The 21,069-nt window shown below is 40.8% G+C and overlaps 1 protein-coding gene across 3 annotated transcripts in view; it reads right to left on the reverse strand.

Annotated features, from left to right (window-relative positions):
* Window positions 1-21,069, reverse strand: part of clec16a (C-type lectin domain containing 16A) — a 53,313-nt gene that overhangs the window by 5,238 nt on the left and 27,006 nt on the right. For all 3 annotated transcript variants that reach the window (XM_079645752.1, XM_079645751.1, XM_079645753.1), the window contains 10 exons: window positions 20,413-20,532; window positions 19,825-19,934; window positions 16,927-16,971; window positions 13,946-13,996; window positions 13,710-13,838; window positions 12,411-12,531; window positions 4,768-4,919; window positions 3,794-3,998; window positions 2,199-2,369; window positions 1,243-1,377 (listed from right to left, as the gene is read on the reverse strand). In XM_079645752.1, the coding sequence (XP_079501878.1) occupies window positions 1,243-1,377; window positions 2,199-2,369; window positions 3,794-3,998; window positions 4,768-4,919; window positions 12,411-12,531; window positions 13,710-13,838; window positions 13,946-13,996; window positions 16,927-16,971; window positions 19,825-19,934; window positions 20,413-20,532 (1,239 nt within the window). The remainder of the gene's footprint in view (window positions 1-1,242; window positions 1,378-2,198; window positions 2,370-3,793; window positions 3,999-4,767; window positions 4,920-12,410; window positions 12,532-13,709; window positions 13,839-13,945; window positions 13,997-16,926; window positions 16,972-19,824; window positions 19,935-20,412; window positions 20,533-21,069) is intronic.

A 21,069-nucleotide genomic window follows, 5' to 3' on the forward strand; every position in this document is an offset into this window, starting at 1 on the left:
TCCACCCATAGCTTTGTGTACATACGCCCTGAGTTATGTATAGCAGCAATCTATGGTATGGTAAAAGTCAAACAGGTTAAGCAGTTCCTCTGAATTGCAGATGTGTGAGGTGACATTTACAAAGAAACGGGTAAACGCCTCCCACGTGACCCTGTGATATACATAGCACAGAGACCTACTGTGGTTTTTGTATATGTTACTATACAGGATGCATCTGTGCGTGCTGTATAGTGCACATATACTGTGTTGACAACGCCTCAGCTCCATAAAGAGTGTGGCTGGTGCACGACATACGTTGTTAATTTAGTCTCCTGTTGTCCGTAGGATTTTATTTTTCTAAAATTATTGATTTACATAATCTTACAGGATATTCTCCAGGTTAAAGATAGGAAAAGAAAGAAGTAAATGGTGTTCATTTCGTTGACTAAAACTATGACGAAATATGTTCGTCAACGACCTTTTTTTCCATGACGAAAACGAGACTATGACGAGACGGCACAGACGGCAGTAAACAATAACTGTAACGAAATCATCATGCCATATCGTTGACGAAAAGTGACGAGACGAAAATGGAGTTTACTAAATAAAAACTATGCCAAAATCTCTCTTTCACTGACAACGAAAAAGTCTAAAGCCACCACTGCTTGGGTGAAAGAGACGATGTGATATTTGAGCCCATGTTCACCACCATGAGGCGGAGGAAAAAAGAGAATGCATGGTTTTATCAGAAGGGAAGCAATGTGGCCAAAACACAGCTGGTAAAAACACCACAACCTGACCTGATACTCTCTACAGTCTGCAAAGCTGCATTCCTAATCATTCAACCTGTGTGTTTCATCAAATAAGGACAAGATATCATCTTATTGTGAAATCAATTTGACTAAAATTACAAATTATTGGTTTTGGCTGGTTTGACTGAAATGTTCTATATAATCTGAAGACTAAAAAAGACTCATTGACAAAAAGTAGACTAAAATAATTAGTTTTCTTTGACTAAAATGCTCAGACTTTTAGTCGACTAAAACTTGACTAAATAAAAACAGGAAGAAGGTGAATAAAATATGACTAAAACTAAAAAGGAAATGCAACACAGGACTAAGAGTAAAACTAAATGAAAAAATAGCTGACGAAATGAACACTAGAAGTAAACACAATTTCCAAAAGAAAAGGGTAACGTTTGGCTCTATATCTTTGTGTGTTGATATGTGTATGGAGTGTGTGTATGTGCTGTGTGTGAGCTACCTGTGGGGCTCTGAGCCGATACAGTGCTCGCAGTAACAGAGTCACATCGTCCTGTGCTCCCACTCCCACTGGAGGGAGGAGAGGGGGAGGAGAGGGGCGAGGGACTGTGCGACACACAGTGAGCCACTGCGAAACCTGAACATGGACACACACACACAGTCATGAGTTACCATGGCTGGGAAATTATAACACACACACACACACACACACACACACACACACACACACACACACACACACACACACACACACACACACACACACACACACACACACACACACACACACACACACACACACACACACACACACACACACACACACACACACACACACACACACACACACACACACACACACACACACACACACACACACACACACACACACACACACACACAAATATAAACCTGGGCGTTAGCAGGAACAGAAAAGGCAACAGAAGTGAACCTGAAATTCAACTATAGAAAAAGGTATTTAACAAAAAATGAATTCCATGAACTTTATGAAAGCAAGCAGAGTTTCCAGCTGTTTTCTCAGGAGTGGTTTTTCTTTGCAAAGCCTCGAACCCGACTCTCCGGATCGAAACAAGATCGACGTACTGTTAAACTTCCACACTGAAGATCACATCTCTAACCCTTTGCCACATACGTTTCTATAACCATTTTGGTTAAAGGTCACGGCAACTTTCTGAGAAAGGTTACTCCAAGAAAAAAGATGATATGATTGGTTATTTCTATTTTTCATAAAGAATCCAGTGTGTGTCAACCAGGCGCCTGAGCTTACTGTCATTGTTTCAGGATCAATCAGAAGTAAATATTCTCATCTAACTATCTGTCTTTAGGGTTTAGCATGTCTAGACATAATCAGAGAGGGTTGCATGGAAGGATGAGTCTCTGATGCAGAAGGATAAGGCGGTGTGTGTAGGCAGTGGAATCTGTTGATCTGTAGGTCACCTGGTACTTTATCTACAGAGGCGAACACGGCTCTGCTCGCTGTCGGGTCATTGGGCGACCGTCTCGACTGCTCGTAGAATCTGAAAGGCAGCCCGCTGGGTGAAGCGTTGGAGGTCTGACCGAAACCCAACACCTCCGATGCACTGGGCTGCACCGGCAGGTCCAACAGAGCTGCAACATAGAGAGGCAGAGAGTGTAAGAGGCCTTCAGACACACCATGATTATAGGGTAAAGCTTGAGGGTTTCACAAGGGGGGCTGACTAAACTCAAACTTCTTGGGTTTATACTTCGATTAGATTCCAATAAACTAAGCATTTCTTTTTTGTATGTGTGATTGTTTAGTCAATGAGAGAATATGACTCTCGTCCGGTGACCTTTTTTTTTTACATCCTTATTTACTTTGCAGCACCGGCGAGACGTAAGATATCTGTTATTAGTTTTGTGTGTCATTGAAAAGAACCAGACTATCAGAAGAGGAAGTGCCAGTGACTGAAGGGTAAATCCATCAGCTTATAGAGTACAAAGGAACTGGAGGTAGAGGAAGTCATTTGAGAAAACACAACCGTTATTAATGGATTAATAGGAATTGATATCCAAGAGAAGAAGGACATTGTCTAATTCAGGGAAACCACTGACGCTATGAAGCATTTTAGCGATTGGAGAGTAGTTTCACTTCTACCAAATGTAATAAAGTGATTACAAATCATTCAACCTATTGATTTGGCTTAATCAGTTTGCGAAGGGACTTTCAGTGCTCGTTAAACATAAACGAGATTGCTTTCTGTTTGAAATCTCCTGTGAGTTCCACTGTACCTTTCCCTCTCTGTCTGTGTCTGTGTATTCTCTTGTTCCGATTCACCCAGCCAAATATTTTTTCTTGTTTTGTATCTATATCTACGCCGGGATCCGGAGTCGAGGCTGATCTTCTTGCTGTGGTCCCGCGTCCTGGATCCTCTATCCTGGGTTCTGGATTAAGTCGTGGACTTCGGGTCGTGGCTGAACCTGTCTCTGCGGTCCTGCCTTGGGTCTCGTCATGCTGCCTCCCTGAAGGCTCCCACAGGATTGTAGCTGATCCTCGTGGATTCATCTTCTTATTACAGACACATGCATTTCCTAACATTCGGTCTATATGCTGTATAATGTATTATCTCTTTGATTTACACACGGCATCTATTGCTCGTCTGTCCGTCCTGGGAGAGGGATCCCTCCTCTGGTGCTCTCCCTGAGGTTTCTCCATGTTCCCCTTTAAACTGTGGGGTTTCTCTGGAAGTGTTTCCTTGTACGGTGTGAGGGTCTAAGGACAGAGGGTCTAAGGACAGAGAGTGTCGTTTTCTCTCATACTGATATTCTGAACAATCTGTGCTGTTGTATTTGCTGTAAAGTGTCTCTACTGTAGGCTATTGTTATTATATGTACAGCACTTTGGCTCGACCAAAAATTTATAAATATATAATATAAATGTGCTATATAAATAAAACTTGATTTGATTTGATTTGATAAAGAAGCCTCTCAAAAACAGCTGCCATTTTGTTGTTCTGTGGAAAAAGGAAAGCGACCGTTGAACCGATCAGGCCAGAGGCTTCCTGTTGAATCACCTGCGATCCTCTGCATCTTCATGCGTCGCGCTTGGATGCGGCCCTTGGCCAGCCGCTGCTTGGCGATGATGCAGCGGATGTGGTCGGCGAAGATGAAGTTGGCCTGCAGGAGGGGCAGGGGCTTGGCGTGGGGGTTGGCGCTGGGCTTATGGATGATGATGTTCAACGCTCTGCTGTCGTCCTCCACGCCAGACACCTGCATGTCCTGTTGAGAGAGAGAGGCAGAGGAAGAAGAAGAAGAAGAGAGGGGGAACAAAGAGTTGGGGAGAGTGGTACAGAGATTTAAAAGCAAGGCCAACAAAAAACATCTGAATAAAAAAAGTGAATGCCAATAATGAGAAAAACAAGAATTAGTAGCACATAAATAACAGATTTATAGGATATACATAATAGACGAGAGTCAAGTGGATGAAAAGTGACTTCAACTTTTGACGCCAGTGGCAGTTCAAAGTTCAAAACAATAGTTAACAAGATATTCATAAAGTAGAAAGAGGAAGGGAACATTTGATCACGCAAATTGAAAATACAGAGGGAAGACATTGTCGTAAAATCACAATATCTGTTTCTCAACGTCAGCACACTGCATGTGGTCCCACGACAGAATTTCTTTAGAAAAATGATAATATCACTTCATCTTATCTGAGGCCACACTGACCAAGAATGACTAAATATGCTCGCTTACGTAAGTAGTCTCTCCCAGTACATATGCTTACTTTCTTTTAATCATCGTGTGAAAGGAATGAGATAAAGTGCTGAGGAAACTTAAACAGGAAATGTAACGGTGTGCACGACACAGTGGCACGGACAGAAGAAAAGACAGGATGGGAAATACAAAATGAAAGTATATGTTTAAGGTCGAAGGAATACATACAATTCAAACATGAAAAGAATTGAAAAGAGGAGGAACAGACACGGATCAATGGTTTGAATAAAGACACATCCAAACAGGCTTGCACACGGCGACTTAGTCTTACTTGCAGAAGGCCGGCGAACTTCACCACGCCCCATCCGAGGCGCTTGGTTTCTGGCTCCACCAAACTCATCTGGTACACGTCGACAGCGAGGAACCTCTGCGCCTGGCCTCCATCTTTACTGACCACCATGCAGGCTATAAGGTCACTGTTATCTGAAAAAAAAAAATGACATCATGAAGGTAAAAAAAAATGCAAAGTTTACCCAAGTTAAGGTGTGGCTGAATACGTTAGGATCAATGCTCTGCACTCAACCATGGCAGGAATATAGATTTAAAGCTCTAATAAGTAGGAAATTACAACCATTTTTATTTTATTTAACTAATGGGCAACAGAATAACACTGCCCATCTATCCCTACGGTACATCTTCTGGGCACCATGAATGCATGATTTATATTTTTCACATCGTTTCTTATTAGGCGCTTTTACCCAAGGCGACTTAGTGTATTCAATACTGTGGACAATCCTCACAGGAGCAATTTGGGGTCAAGTGTCTTGCCCAAAGACACGGCGACCTACTGACTGCAGTGGGTGTCAGGTTAGGGTAAAGATAATAATTAATCTGCTGGTGGACATGAATGTCTGTAAACAACGGTATGCTTATCCATCTAGAGTCGTTGAGCCGAACACTTCCCTAATAATGGCTGGAATAATAGAAAAGCGTGGAGAGTCCCTTTTCTAAAGAGGCTAAAGAGACACACACACACACACACACACACACACACACACACACACACACACACACACACACACACACACACACACACACACACACACACACACACACACACACACACACACACACACACACACACACACACACACACACACACACACACACACACACACACACACACACACACACACACACACACACACACACACACACACACACACACACACACACACACACACACACACACACACACACACACACACACACACACAGATTAGATCTATGATAGACTGTGTTTGCTGTAAAATATAGAGTAATATTAAGAAAGGTCAAAGAGTAGATTGAAATGTAGACATGGAGAGACTTTCACTCGCTCATTGTAAAACTGCATTGAAAGAGTTTGTCTGCAAAAACTTGCTGATTTAAACAATAAACTTCCACCACCAGCACAATTAATCATATGGTGATTTCCCTGGAAGACGCTGCCCAAAACCACACTTCACATAGAATGAGGAAACTCTATTTTAAACAGCTCACTTTGTTTCAATGTTATACACAACATTCAGACAAAACAATGATTTACGTTGTTTGGAAAGACCTTGTTGAAAAACAAAATACATGTCCACGTTGGAAACTAGAACTAAAGCCCTGTAGTCAATTTGACATATTTGGACATGTCCGTCCAACATGTCCTCACTTTGTCATAATCCTATTAGAGATGTTTTGAATGTCATAATTGGCATGTTGATTATTGGGAAGGCAGTGACATTTGAGTTACTGAGTTAATCCTTCAGTTCAAGTGTATGTTCTCGAATAAAACCCCACAAGGCATGTCGTGTTCGCGAGAATGGGATTGACGCTGCCTTCTAATCCTAACACAATGATTATCGTGTTGTGTCTTCCAAACTTAACATCGTAACAATAAATCGTTTTAAAGACTATTTGTGTGTTTTACTTATCAGCCTTATTTGACCACACACACACACACCCACACCCACACCCACACACACACCCACACACACACACACACACACACACACACACACACACACACACACACACACACACACACACACACACACACACACACACACACACACACACACACACACACACACACACACACACACACACACACACACACACACACACACACACACACACACACACACACACACACACACACACACACACACACACGAAATGTGGAACTGATGATCTGATCTGAGACCTGGTTTTGGTCTTAATTTCGCCCCCTGTTGTCTCTGGCTCTAAATGCAAACTGGTAGCAACACAGTGACGCACCGATCCCAATGAACTTCTCTTCCTTCTCAAGAGTTTGACTCATGCCTCTTCCTCTTTCTAATACTTATGATCTCTGCTTCCCTTCTTAGAAACCTGACCAATCCATCTTTAATAGTTTGAAATTGGCTGGATCAATGTCCTTCAGTACACTTGGGATTTGTCTATGTATTTCCCTAGCTGCTTACAGAGTACAGCATTGTGTTTCCTCTGGAGGAACTATTCTATTATTTGTACAATTTTAACATCTGTTGACGACCCAGTTGTGGCTTGTTGTATAAATCATACATGTGGCCTTCTGTTATTAACAACCTTCTTCCTAAGCAATATTAAAATATCAGCGTGGTTTACCAGGAACTGAGTGTTACCCACTGAAACAGAGAGCAGGGTAAAGTACCTGCAGCTGGCGAGGTAGTCCCCGATTTAATACGTCAGCAACACCATGCTGAAAACTAAAAAGGTGTAAGACTTCAGGGGAAGTTTGATAGCTTGAATCCCCTGGCCAGCTGGGGAAACAACCCTCCCACCACTCAACATTTACTTGACTTCTGAATTTATAAAAAGGTGGGGGCGGGTCATCTCTGTCCAAATACCTCAATTCTTTTAGACATTTAACAACTACAAAGGGCATCTGTTCAGTGAATTTGTTTAGAAAGTACTCCCCCCCCCACATTTCAAGGAATCATATTTCAATTTAAGATGTGGTTTTCCAACTCTAAATCAATTCTTTTTCAGATGAATTCCTTACCTCTCACGGATAACAGAAGTTAACGGCTAAACGGAATTTAGATGCTACGACATGACACAACCAAACTAGGCTACCAGGCAATATATGAGTTCATCTGAAGACAGCATCTGCCAGCTCCACCACTCCCTGTTTTCCCAGAGCGATCAACTTGGCCTAAATAACCTGCCAGCTTTCACAAGCAGTAGTGAAGGTAGACAATAGAGTGACTGTATTCACTGCTGTTGACAAAACATGTGGTTGGGTTTAGTTGCAAACTTCTCATCTCTTTCCTCTTCAAGAGATAAGGGAGGCATATTCTTTTGAAATTCGTCTGATACATGTACGCAACCAAGAGTTGGTACCAAGGCTGCAAGATTTATAGAAGATGATATTGCCTTGAAATATGGCTGTTGACATTAGATGGAATGATCCAGATCAGTACCAAGGAATTATTAAATAATCAAATATTTAGCCTTTACTGTATTTTGCACTATTCAATATTGGGATTTGAAGAACATGTGTGGCTAATTGCTGTAATTGGTACTTCCTGAAGCACACATGTGTTACAGTTCCCGATGATGGTAGAGCACCATGACACTCTCTGAAACCAGAAGGCTTCCCTTCCACTGACACAGCATACAGGCAAGTTATTTGATTCAACGACTAGCTAAGATGGTGTGAAGTGTAATGGTCAGAAAGAGGGAGTGTGAGGGTGGAAGGTTGCATGACTTAGTCCCCTAACCAACCCACGAGGAAAAATCCTTCCTCTCCTCACATCTAAGTGTTCTTAGTCAACCAACTTGCTTAAATGAAAGTGACCAATTCTTCGTAATCCAAGAAACAGTGGGTTGAGTTAAGCTTTCTGGTTATCTTAGCTAGTGTAACAAAGACTATTGATCATTTTCTTTTCAAGAGACAGCAAATGACTGGAAGATATTGCACACCTGAAATGACAGCTCCTAAATCTTCTACGGGCGCTTTCAAGAGGCATTTGGAATTATTAAAACATGCACAGTTTCAACCACGGAATAAGACTTGAAAGTAAAACTAAAGGGAGACCTTCAGTTTCAAAAGATTTAGTTTCCATCTATAAGTCAAGAGATTCTTTTTGATTCCCCTCCATAAAAAAGGGAATTTAAGAAATAATAGATGATTCTACGTAATTAAAAGTATTGTTAAAGTGGAGCTTTCATAACAAAAATATCAATCACATAAGTGGAAATCCTTTCATGAATAAAAAGAGGTCAGTGATGGATACAAGCTTATAATGGAGCCTCTCCGTATCTTATCTGTGTCATTGATCGGATCCTTTCATCAGGCCACATCTGGTTTTAATCGTTAAACCAATGGCGTTTCCAAATAGGACTGAAACTGCAGCTCAGTCATCACAGATAACGTGATAAGACTTAAAAGGCCATGACTATCTAAATCGGCCACAGACGACACAGTCATCACTGCTACGTAAGTACGCCTGTGGAATTTACAATGAACTCTTCTCCACGGGTAGAATTCTAGAGAAGAAGTGATATTATTAATATTCCTACCACCATTTGTAATAATTTGTCATCACAAATAGAGTAAATATATACATATTATGTGACACAGTGGCACCAGTAACATCAGTGGCACCGGTATGATCACCTTTTACCAAATCTACGTAACACTACGCTTTTTTAAATCCTGACTGTACAAAAAATACAGAATAAAAGGAATGGCGCAAAGAAAGTGAAAAAGAGGAAAAGAGAGTTTCTTTCTTGCATCATTAAATCAACCAAATATCCACACGGTATGACATACTGGGGATTTTGTGGTAAACCCACACTTTCTTTATGAGATGTTCTGCTAATTAAAATAAACCTGAAATAAAAATAATGAGGAAACTCATTTCAAAGAAGAGGGGGCCGGCCTTCCTGTCTACTCTCAAACTGAAAGTAATTTGGCCTTTTAATTGTTTTAGTGACAAAGTAGTTATAAAGTTCAACAGGGCAGTAATAAAGATGCTATAAAGATGAGATATACATCTGTAAAACACGTCACCAACTTATAGCATTAGCTGACGTATGGAGGGAGCCATGCTGACACATTTATACGATTCACACTCACATTTACACCAACACATAAAAAGACCAGTGAGTGATCTGCTAATAATACTCACTTCATTCCAGGGATTCAGAAGCTAACCCGAGGACACTCTTCAGCTTAGTTAAACGATTGCTAATTCAAACAGTGTTAGATCAGCAGCCCCTTAAGAATAGGTTGAACATCCTTCATTTGTTCTAAGAAGATTGTATCGCAGGATTCCTAGATGATATACAGTTGCAAGAAAGAGTATGTGAACCCTTTGGAATTACCAATATTCTGTGGACAGATGAAACCAAAGTTGAGTTGTTTGGAAGGAACACACAACGCTATGTGTGGAGAAAAAAAGGCACAGCACACCAACATCAAAACCTCATCCCAACTGTGAAGTATGGTGGAGGGAGCGTCATGGTTTGGGGCTGCTTTGCTGCCTCAGGGCCTGGACAGATTGCCATCATCCACGGAAAAATGAATTCTCAAGTTTATCAAGACATTTTGCTGGAGAACTTAAGGCCATCTGTCCACCAATTGAAGCTCAACAGAAGATGGGTGATGCAACAGGACAACGACCCAAAGCACAGAAGTAAATCAACAACAGAATGGCTTCAACAGAAGAAAATAGGCCTTCTGGAGTGGCCCAGTCAGAGGCCTGACCTCAACCCAATTGAGATGCTGTGGCCTGACCTCAAGAGAGCGATTCACACCAGACATCTTAAGAATATCGCTGAACTGAAACAGTTTTGTAAAGAGCAATGGTCCAAAAGTCCTCCTGACCGTTGGGCAGGTCTGATATGCAACTATAGGAAACGTTTGGTTGAGGTTATTGCTGCCAAAGGAGGGTCAACCAGTTATTAAATCCAAGGGTTCACATACTTTTTCCACCCTGCACTGTGAATGTTTACATGGTGTGTTCAATAAAAACATAAAAACATATAATTGTTTGTGTGGTTTTAGCTTAAGCAGACTGTGTTTGTCTATTGTTGTGACTTAGATGGACTGTACTTATATGGACTGTACTTATATAGCGCTTTATCCAGTCTTTAAGACCCCTCAAAGCGCTTTACATACTACATGTCATTCACCCATTCATACAGAGCAGTTTACCTTACTCTAGGACCTAACATTCACACACATTCACACACCGTTGGCCATGCCATCGGGAGCAACTCAGGGTTAAGTATCTTGCCCAAGGATACATCGACATGTTGACTGCATGGGCTGGGATCGAACTCTAGGCAAAGTCACAGGCTGGTTGTTAAATCAGCAGTCAAACCACAGATATGAGATGTTCCTCCTGTGGTTACTGGGCAGAAGGAGCCAGGTTCAAGCTACACAGATGAAGATCAGAATACATTTTATGACCAATTTATGCAGAAATCCAGGTAGTTCCAAAGGGTTCACATACTTTTTCTTGCAACTGTATGTGAGACAACTGCGGCATAATACTCCGTTTTTAGTAAACAATCAAAGAGCAGGTTTGATTAAAACCTCACTTTTGGTCTCCTGTAGATAAGAAAATGAAAAGGGTCTGACTGACAGCACAAACACATTTTTTATGTCAACAGTTGGATACCAGGACGTCTGTACTGGTATCCATTGAATTGTACAGGTGTTACCGATAAACTGATAATTAAGGATTTAATGGTATGAGATTTTTAAAGGACAAGCTTTTAAAACGATGCACTATGATCAGACACGAATAACATACCTCATTCACGGTAGGTACAAAAACAAACCTGCTTTCAGGCACTAAACCGTTAGAACCCAACATTATGTAAATGATGTTGATTTACATTTTAAACATTGGCAACCAAATTGGCAGACACCAACATTGTTCATTACTTCACATCTTATTGATTAAAGAGCAGGGAGATATTGAGTCCTTATGAGAGTTGGAGGTTAAACACAATGAATAAACACCTATTGACCATACTGCTTATTGTTTGGGTTGTGTTGGTAAATGTAGTCAAAGCTTCTGCTCTACAAACACATGCAACTACATGTCAGCACAAAAGAAGATTTGCAAACTCGGTGCAACACTCGTGTTCACGTAACTGCGATATCCTTCAAAGCAGAGCAGACCACATGCTAGTTTCCATAGCATCATCACACACCTGTGTTCAGTAACAGGAGAGTGTTCAGGTCAACTCAGTGTGTGGGAAACTGAGATGGAGCACGTGTGTGAGTGTGGGGGTGGGGGTGTGTGTGTGTTTCAGACTCCAGTTGTGTCTTTAAGTTGTCAGGTGATATAACTTCACAGCCATGGTAACTCATGACTGTGCGTGTGTGTGTGTCCGTGTTCAGGTTTCGCAGTGGCTCACTGTGTGTCTCCTCCCCCTCTCCTCCCTCCAGTGGGAGTGGGAGCACAGGACGATGTGACTGTTACTGTGAGCACTGTATCGGCTCAGAGCCCCACAGGTAGCTCACAAACACTCCATGCGCGCGCGCGCGCGCGCGTGCGTGCGTGCGTGCGTGTGTGTGTGTGTGTGTGTGTGTGTGTGTGTGTTTGTGTGCATGACTGTCTATGCTGTTGTGGTTGTGATTCTTTTCAAATGCACATGTTAAGGTATTATTAAGACCACACTCACACAGTTGTGTTTTTGATGTCCTGCTGTCTTATGCACAGAGGGTGAGTGTCAGAAGGAGAGAGAGAGTCAGTGATGCATGTCAGAGTGTAAGGGCAAGGGTCTGTTATTGTCTTTCTTTGAATTCTTAGGTTTTACTTTGACCAGGAATTAGTTTAGTCTTTTATGGTATGCATACCACCCTGAAGGGATTGATGATTTATAAATAATCAAGTCAGCTGTCCTGTAGCTTTCTGTCTGGGATGTGGTGGGTGTGTGTGTTTCTGTGTGTCTTACTGAGGTCTAAGACATCGTCGGTCTTGATGAGGTCTTCAGATCGGGTCAGAGGCAGCTGCGTCTCAGGTTCTCCCTGAAGCTGAAGCGATAAGGCCCGCAGCATGAAGAAGACGCGGATCGCCTGTGCAGAGAGGGGCCACAGAAACACTAACAGTTAGAGACGTTATGTTCAATCCACCATCTGAAGCTGACCGTTACAAAAAACAATAAAAAGAACTAAAGAGTGACAGGGCCCACAAACATAGGTGAGACTTTCAAACCAATCCTGCAAGCTTTTTTAATCACTGTCAGAATCAATAGATTGTTATCTTTCAGACTTAAGAAGCCATTGTTTTTAGGTGTAAGTTAGACCCTCCAGAAAAACGCGATTCAGCGATCGCAGAATTTACCGCATAATCAGCAAAATGGCGCAGATTTTTAAAAAGCCGCATATTTATCAAAAGGCCGCATAATCCCCGCATTTTCCCACAAAGTTGAGGGACGTGACGTCATCAGCTCGCGCATCACAGAATGTAAACAACACTGTATAGAGTGAACGTGTGGAGCTCACACGATAGAGAAAACACCAAGATGAAAAAATCTAATCCATCTCATTTACCGACGAACATTTCTACTAAAGACCGGGCAAAAAGTGGGGGGAAACTATTCTGCACCCCGTGCAACTGTGTGTGTTGGAGCATAAGAGAAAATTGACGGTGACGACCCACTTTGATTCATTCAAACATTCGAAAATGCTTTCTGCTGCTGCGGACAAGAAAGCCAAACAACTCACGTTCACCGAGGCATCGACCTCCAAAACCCTTTCGAGGGCTACAAGAAACGAAGTGAGTAGCCTACAAGATTGAAGCTGGTCAGATAACGAACGAGTAAATGAAAACAGAATGAGGCGGAGAAGTGTGTGTGTGTGTGTGTGTGTGTGTGTGTGTGTGTGTGTGTGTGTGTGTGTGTGTGTGTGTGTGTGTGTGTGTGGGTGTGTGTGTGTGTGTGAGATTAAAATAGCCCAATTGCCTTTACAATAAATAAACATTGAATGTGTTTAATTGAATAGTAAAGGGGTTTAACGCTCATGGCAGGTTGTGTGTGAGAGAGAATAAATAAGACAGCCCAATATTTAAAAAAATTGTTATTCTTTTCCCCCGTATATTTAGCAACTTTCCGCATATTTCGCAACTTCCCGCAATTTCACCGCATAAAATCACATAAAAACCCCCGCATGTTTAACCGCATAATCAAGGATTTTAGCCCGCGTTTTTCTGGAGGGTCTAGTAAGTGTTAAACAAGTGGTGTGTGTGGACGTACCCTGCGTGTCTTCTCCACGTCCCCACAGGGAAGTCTTTTGACAAAGTCGATGCCGGTCAGAGGGGTCCCGGTGGGAGGCAGCAGCACCGATGCATCCATCATTAGATACTCCACATTCAGAGGTTTACTCTGCAACACACATATGTGCAATATTACAGACAATCCCTCACATGGGGATATGTTCAAGGAGCGAACAAAAAGCCGAAACAAGTCATATCAAATGAAGGCCAACTCACCGTCATGCTCCTGTATTCATCTTCAAACATGTCCAGAAAGATCTCCTCGCCCTGGGATGACATGATGAAACACGAAAGCCAGTTAAAAACAGAGCTGAGTATTTGGAGGGACCGTTTCACACCCTTTAGATCAGGGGTGTCAAACTCAATTTTATCTCGGGCCACTTTAGCATCATGGTTGCACTCAAAAGGGCCAGTTTTATATATAAGACTATATAAAAATACATATATATTTAATATATATAAAATAATGTATTATATTTTATTATTTCCTCTGCATTGGATTATTATCGGATTGGGTAATAACTTCATGATTAACTACGTATGAAAGCAGAAGTCTAGGGCAAATAATTGCAAGTCTCTTCAGTGAGAATGTCACAAAATGATTTTAAAAGAAAAGCCACATTCTGGGAAAAATGTCAAAAGAAAAAAAAAGAAATTAAATTTTGAAAAAAATGTCAGATTCTGAGAAAAAAAGAATATTTTGAAGAAAAAAAGTCAAATTCTGAGAAGAAAGTCAAATTTGAGATGCATTGGGCTACATGTAGTTTATGGGCAACATGCTTCTGTAAATCGGCATGTAACCATATAATAAACATATTATATTCTTTGCAAGCTCTTGTGGGCCACATAAAATGAAGTCACGGGCCGGATTTGGCCCCCGGGCCTTGAGTTTGACACCCCTGCTTTAGATGAAAGAAAAACTCAGCAGCTGGGAACACTGTGAAGCATTTATACAATAAGACCTGCGAATCAAGTCAAACTAGGCAAAGGCATCTTTTGTGACAAGTTGAACCGCTCCATCTACACACCTTTCTGAAATATAAACACACTTGACTCAAAGCCGTATATCCTGGAATGTTTTACGTGGGGGACTACTGAAAGTAAAGATAAAGACCCTTAACATTGAAATTGAGATACAGGAAAGGTAATTCAACAAAAGTCCCCTTTTATGTTTTACAATTTCCGGAATAATCAGAATAGACCTTATAATTACAATTATATATTTTGATTTACAATCGCTCCCTTTAACAGTCTTGCAATGTGATTGTATTTAGCCTCAACATTTTTTGCTTAACAAGCTTAAACCTTGTGTCCAGAAAAGATTGCTATTATCCCCAGTTCCCTCTTTTTGATTTTCCTTTTCTTTACCACTCGGTCAAATGCTGAGTCGTATCACGTATCATGAAGCTGACTCATCCGTCCATGCAGGTCTGTGCGTGCAGAGTTTAAAACAACAGTCTATAGAAATGTTTGCTCTCTCACGACACTCTGACACTCATCCTTCTCAGAGGGGATATGTGTTCTTTGCATTCAAGGTCATATATCTAGACTTACAATATTCCTCTTTGCATGCACTTGCAGGACATTTCTTCCTGACTTGTCACTTCAAGCATTGTGCACAAATCCTCACATTGTGGGAGAGGAATTCCGAAATGACGTCCCATCAACAATATGGCGTTTTCAATCACAACAGGAAATACTGGACAGGAAACACTAGTTGCTTTGAAATGCACCGTTTAGCGTCGGAGTGTACACTAGGACATATTTAGTTTCTTCTTTGTATGATACGTATATACTTATCAACAAGCTCCTCTTGACATTAAAGTGAACATTGAAACTTCCAGACTTATCATTCAAATGAAATGCCAAATATGTTAATCCTGGTGAAATGAATCCAATTAACAATTTATTAAAACAGCAAATGAGTGGTTTCATATTCAAATAATAGTTTTGCTGATTCCTTCTTTTCTTTTACAGATTCATTATTAGTTACTTTATCCATTTGAAAACATTTTCCTTGTTTGACACCGCTAAACTGACACTTCACTACTACAATTATGAAAGTGTTTTTAAAATCGGTGACTGCAGTGCTAATGGAATAACATTAAAAAAGACAAACTCAATTACTAAAGATCAACATTTACAATAGAAAAGACTTAGGATATTTAGATTCATTCCAAATATAAACATCCAATGTTTTCTCTGGACTCAAGACGGATGAAGGTTCATTGTATTATGGTTTGTTTGCTCACCATGCAAAGCGGCCTTGGGTCCCTTGAAAGGCGCTATACAAATGTAATCTATTATTATCTGATCGAAACATAATTTAATCGTATGACATAATTTCGCCTGTTTATTTGAATTACACAATAATCCCAATTACGTTTTTCATATACTATTGATATTAAAGAAAGTAATAGTCGAATAAGGATGTCAAAATGGTTCAAATCATGCTGACAGCAACAACTATTTCTAAGAAATGAACTTTTTCAAATAAAATCAGGAAGCCTCCTCCTTCACGAGTTATGTTAGGAGTCAGCAGGATGATTGCAGCCATATTTCCCTGAATGCTGAAACAGAACTTTGCTCTCTGGTGATCCAAGTGTTTCAGTCGTGAGGTCAGATGTAGCTCCTGTGACTGATTCCAAAACTGGTATATCCAAAGATACTCAAAGAGAAACAGAAAGAGTCAAATCCTATAGAGTGCGCACGGAAAATACTTTCACTTTGACCCATTACACCTTCTGGGAAATGGATCCAGTTATAATAAAGGGGATTTGATTACCGGTACACAGATACAAACAAAAGCACTTTAACGGTCAGATTCTGATTCAGCTTCTGTCACGCACCTGAGGAATAACTGGTCCTAACAACAGATCATCCGCTCACCTCTGTCACTACACATATGTTCCTTTATTGTTCACTTAGCTTCAGTATCATTTGGTGGACAGTCTGCTTTTCTGAGTGTATTTCTAGTCGTCAGTTACCGCTTAAAAAGCCCCCCCTTCTGCTTTGTGTTTATGTACAGTATGTTTGGGTGGAATAAAAACTTTTATGTAGGTTAGCGGTGGTTATCTGTGAGTGCAGGTGTCTGGTTATCTTAAACAGCGAGTGTGTGTGTGTGTGTGTGTGTGTGTGTGTGTGTGTGTGTGTGTGTGTGTGTGTGTGTGTGTGTGTGTGTGTGTGTGTGTACTCACCTTGTAGAATCTCCGCAGTAAATGCAGACTTTCTTCTCTACCACCCTAAAAGCACAAACATGAAGTGTGAACAGGATGAAATGATTTCAAGGAAAAATCTAAATCCTCATTCATGTAAAAATAAAAGACTAAAAGACAAATTGCCAGGAACCATGCACTAATACTTTTTATTTTAGGAGCTTAAGCTTGATTTCTAGCCCCTTAAGAAATAGTTTGTATTTGACCTTCTGTTGCCCTTATATACCATCACCATATATGAGATTATAAAGCGGACAAGTCAAATCAAGCAATCTGATTGGTTCTTAGCCGTGATATAATGAGCATATATCCCTCCGCGTCTGAGGAAAAAGCTACAGCCGTTACAGCTGTTACATTACGTCCGTTACGAAACTATCTAACTAACAAAGCTTAAGATGGAAACATTTAAGATTAACTTCGACCTCCGGGGGGGTCTTACTATGGAGGAGTGGATTGGGCAGTGCCTATCTCCAGAAAGCACCTAAACGACGACATGCAGAGCTACGTGAAGAGCAGGTAGACCAACTGGAAAAGTAACACCATTTAAAAGCTTTCTGACGCGGCTCTTGAAACAAAGCAGATGACCGTTAGTGGGCACAGGTGCGAAAGCTCTCTCCAGAGCTGCTGGAAGCCCAATCTCGGGGACCGGAGAAAGTGGAGCAATATTCTCGCCACGCCAAGCAACAGCCTCGAACAACCTCAACCTATACAAGTGAGCGCGTAAGCCATGCTACTGATGCTAGACAGTTTTTCAATGGGTGCACAATAAACAGCAACATACACATTAATGTAAATAAATAGCTAAATAATGGATCAACGCTCTCTGTCTAATATCTTTGCTAGCTGTTAGTGTTGTTTCATAGCAACCACCTATGTTTCGTGCAGAAGGCAACAGAGGGACTATTTTATTTTGAACATCATTATTTACTAATAAAAAATATTTAAATTAGAGTGTATTTTTCTTTCATATTGCCACACTTGGTAACCGTTTTATAAAAGCAATAGCTCACTTCAGGCCTTAGATATACAACTTAGAACCACTGTTATGACCAAATATCTAATCAATTTGTAAAACTATTTCTTAGAATTTTGAAGTTTAGATTTAAGTTATCACAAATAAATTCCCTATTTATTAATGAAATGCATTTGACGCTTTTCTAAAAAGGAGCTTTTCTGAATTAACCTCACCAAGTTTTTTATACCATATTTATGTTCCTTAATACACCACAAGCAGAAATATCCTTACATTTGCAAAACACTTTTAAGACTTAAAATGTTGCTGCCAAATCGGACATTTCTTGGGCGGAATATTCTCCAAACAAATCCTGAGATAATTATTCAAATAGTTGTAAAGAGAGGAATAAAAGCCCAAGTCTGTAAAGAACTATTTTATATAATTACATATTTTATCTTATGTTTACTGGCCGTTCGGTAAGAAAGGGTGAAAAATGCCAACGATATTCACATAACTGGGAGGGCTTCCCGCAGAACTGTTGAATAAGGGTGTCACTCCTGTGCTGTGTCATTTCCTTAAACTGCAATAATAAAAGTTTTCCCGGTTGACCCATTGGCATCAAAAGAGAGCGAGGAGTAAGCAGCCAATACTCTTCTTAGTTTCAGATATGACAATGCATTCCTTGTGATGCTGTGTGATTTTAACACTGATTAAACTAATCATGTTTTCCATTCAGCGATAACTAACATCTCAACTGTTTCCTCATAAAGAGGCTGAAAGAGAGTTAGCTGGGTGATGGCGAACATTACTTAACAACAGAAATATTAGATCAAGCTCAGTTCTTTGGTATTGTGAAGCCAGAAGATAACAATGAACAAATAGGACTATGTTAATCATTATTCCTGGGAAAACCCACATGCCCATTTCAGCCAAAGCAGCAGCTCTTGGTTAATGTCAAACCGTGTCAGTGGTGGGAAAGTCTTCAAACAGAAACCCCCAACACAAATTGTTTTAAAAAGAACGATGGTCAGATTTCAAGTGGACTTTCTATTAAGTCAGATCAGACCACTTCCTGTAAGTCCTGTTAAGAAAGAAGAGAGGACTGCAGGGAAAGGGAAGGTGTTAAAAGATACCCTGAAGTGAGAGAAGAGGAAATAAAACAATTCTCAGAAGGAAGAGGAACAAAAGGGTTTTCTGCGCAAGCCAGGCGTGAAGCATGAGAGCAGAGGAGGAGGAAGAGGAGTCAAGAGGGAGTAAATAAAGAGACGACGACCGTTAATGACGTGACAAGTTAGGATTAGGAGTGGTTTCGAAGAACAGGAAACGGTTGGGGCTGCTGGAAAATGTCTTAGGTCATAAAGCTGCAGGAATTTAAAAGCTGTGCACATTAGGGTTCTGTGGAAGTGATAACTTTATATGCTTTACTCCCATGATATGCAAAAGGTCCATCTCATTTAAGATTTCTAAGGTTATTGTCATATGTACAATAGCTACGGCTTAGTAGCTCCCTGTGTGTATGGTGTGTGTGTGTAGGTGTGAGTGAGTGTGTGTGAGTGAGTGTGATGATCATGATCTTGGAACAAAGGCGTGGTTATAACTTCAAAATAAATATTTAATTAGAAACAGCGTTTTGTTGGAACTAAACCTTGAAGTGTGTGCAGGCACGTCGTGAGGCGACTTTGTGGAAAAAGGATTGCGAGAAAGAAATCAATAACAGAACGTTTGAAAGCATTTTTCTGCGTGGGGGTGCAGAGAGTTGGTTTATGTGATTACTGAGTTTTTGATTCGTTTATATGGGGGGTAAGACGACTCCATTGATGTCGCTTACTGAAAGTCTGCTGTATACGATCACCATCTTTATCTATTTGAATTGTTTGACACATATGTAACTGACAGCCAGGACCGTACGTATGAGGGTAGCATACCTCCAGGCAGGCCAGGTGAACGTCTTTGATGATACACTGGCTTCCAGACAGCACCGACTGCTTTAACAACAGGCAGCACAGCTCCAGCGTAGCCAGTCGCACTTTACCATCTACACCCACACACACACACACATAGGAGACAAACATGAGAATGTGACAGCAGGTCTCAATGAGAATACCAAATGAATAATGAAAGTCACTCGCTGCAACAGATTTCTGTGATTGTAATTCATAACCAGACTTAAAAGAGGACAACCAGCTTGGTGAAGTTATTGTTTGACAATTCCTGAATAAGGCTTTCTGATTTAAGATTTCACTTGGGACCAATTTAAAACATAAACAAAGATAACAATAACCATATACAAAATCAAACACAGTAGTACTACAATTTATTTGTCAAGAGGGAAGTTAAGGGAACCCACTGAAATGACCACATGTGGCTGCTTACATTAAAAACCTATCAACATTGTAACTTAAGATAATAAAAACAATCAAAGGCAGGTCATTGTGTGTGTGTGTGTGTGTGTGTGTGTGTGTGTGTGTGTGTGTGTGTGTGCGTGCGTGCGTGCGTGCGTGCGTGCGTGTTACCTGGCTGTGATGCCTGGCTTATCACTCTGATCAGCCTCTCCACCAGCACCAGGCTGTAGCAGCTCTTCTCCTGGTCAGGGACCGGCAGCTGCAGACGCTCCAGAAGACCTCGGTTTATACCTGCAAGTTTCATTGCATTTGGTGGCATAAACTTTGATACTGTGGTTTACGGATTATAATACACTTGTCTTCAGTCATGTTTTCTACTCAAAAATATATATTTTAACCTGGTAGAATTAGCAATAAAACTGTGACGGTGGCTCTAATTCTTAGAGGCATGGGTAGGAATATCCTTGCCATTATCCCCACATTTGTGCCCATTCAGTTTTAATGGTCGGGATAATCTCAGCTGCCAGAATGATATTGAGACACTGGAAAGCACCCACAATCCCAACATTTAACGAGTGGAAGGCTCAGATGAGTGCGACAGCATCATATGAGGTTATGTTGGGGGATTACCGTACTTTGTGGAATACCTGACCTCTAACTAGTAGCCTGACTGTAGGACTCTCACAAAAGGGCCTTTGTACAATTATTCTAATCAAGCATCATTTGTTGTTATTATTTTATTTTATGATCGCTGTAGTGTCTGATTGGTAATCTTACACCTTTGTATTTTTCTCTTTTCTTTTAACCAGGAACACTTAACCAGTGGCG

The sequence above is a fragment of the Notothenia rossii genome (genome assembly GCF_949606895.1).
Source record: "Notothenia rossii genome assembly, chromosome: 8".
NCBI classification, from domain to species: Eukaryota; Metazoa; Chordata; class Actinopteri; order Perciformes; family Nototheniidae; genus Notothenia; species Notothenia rossii.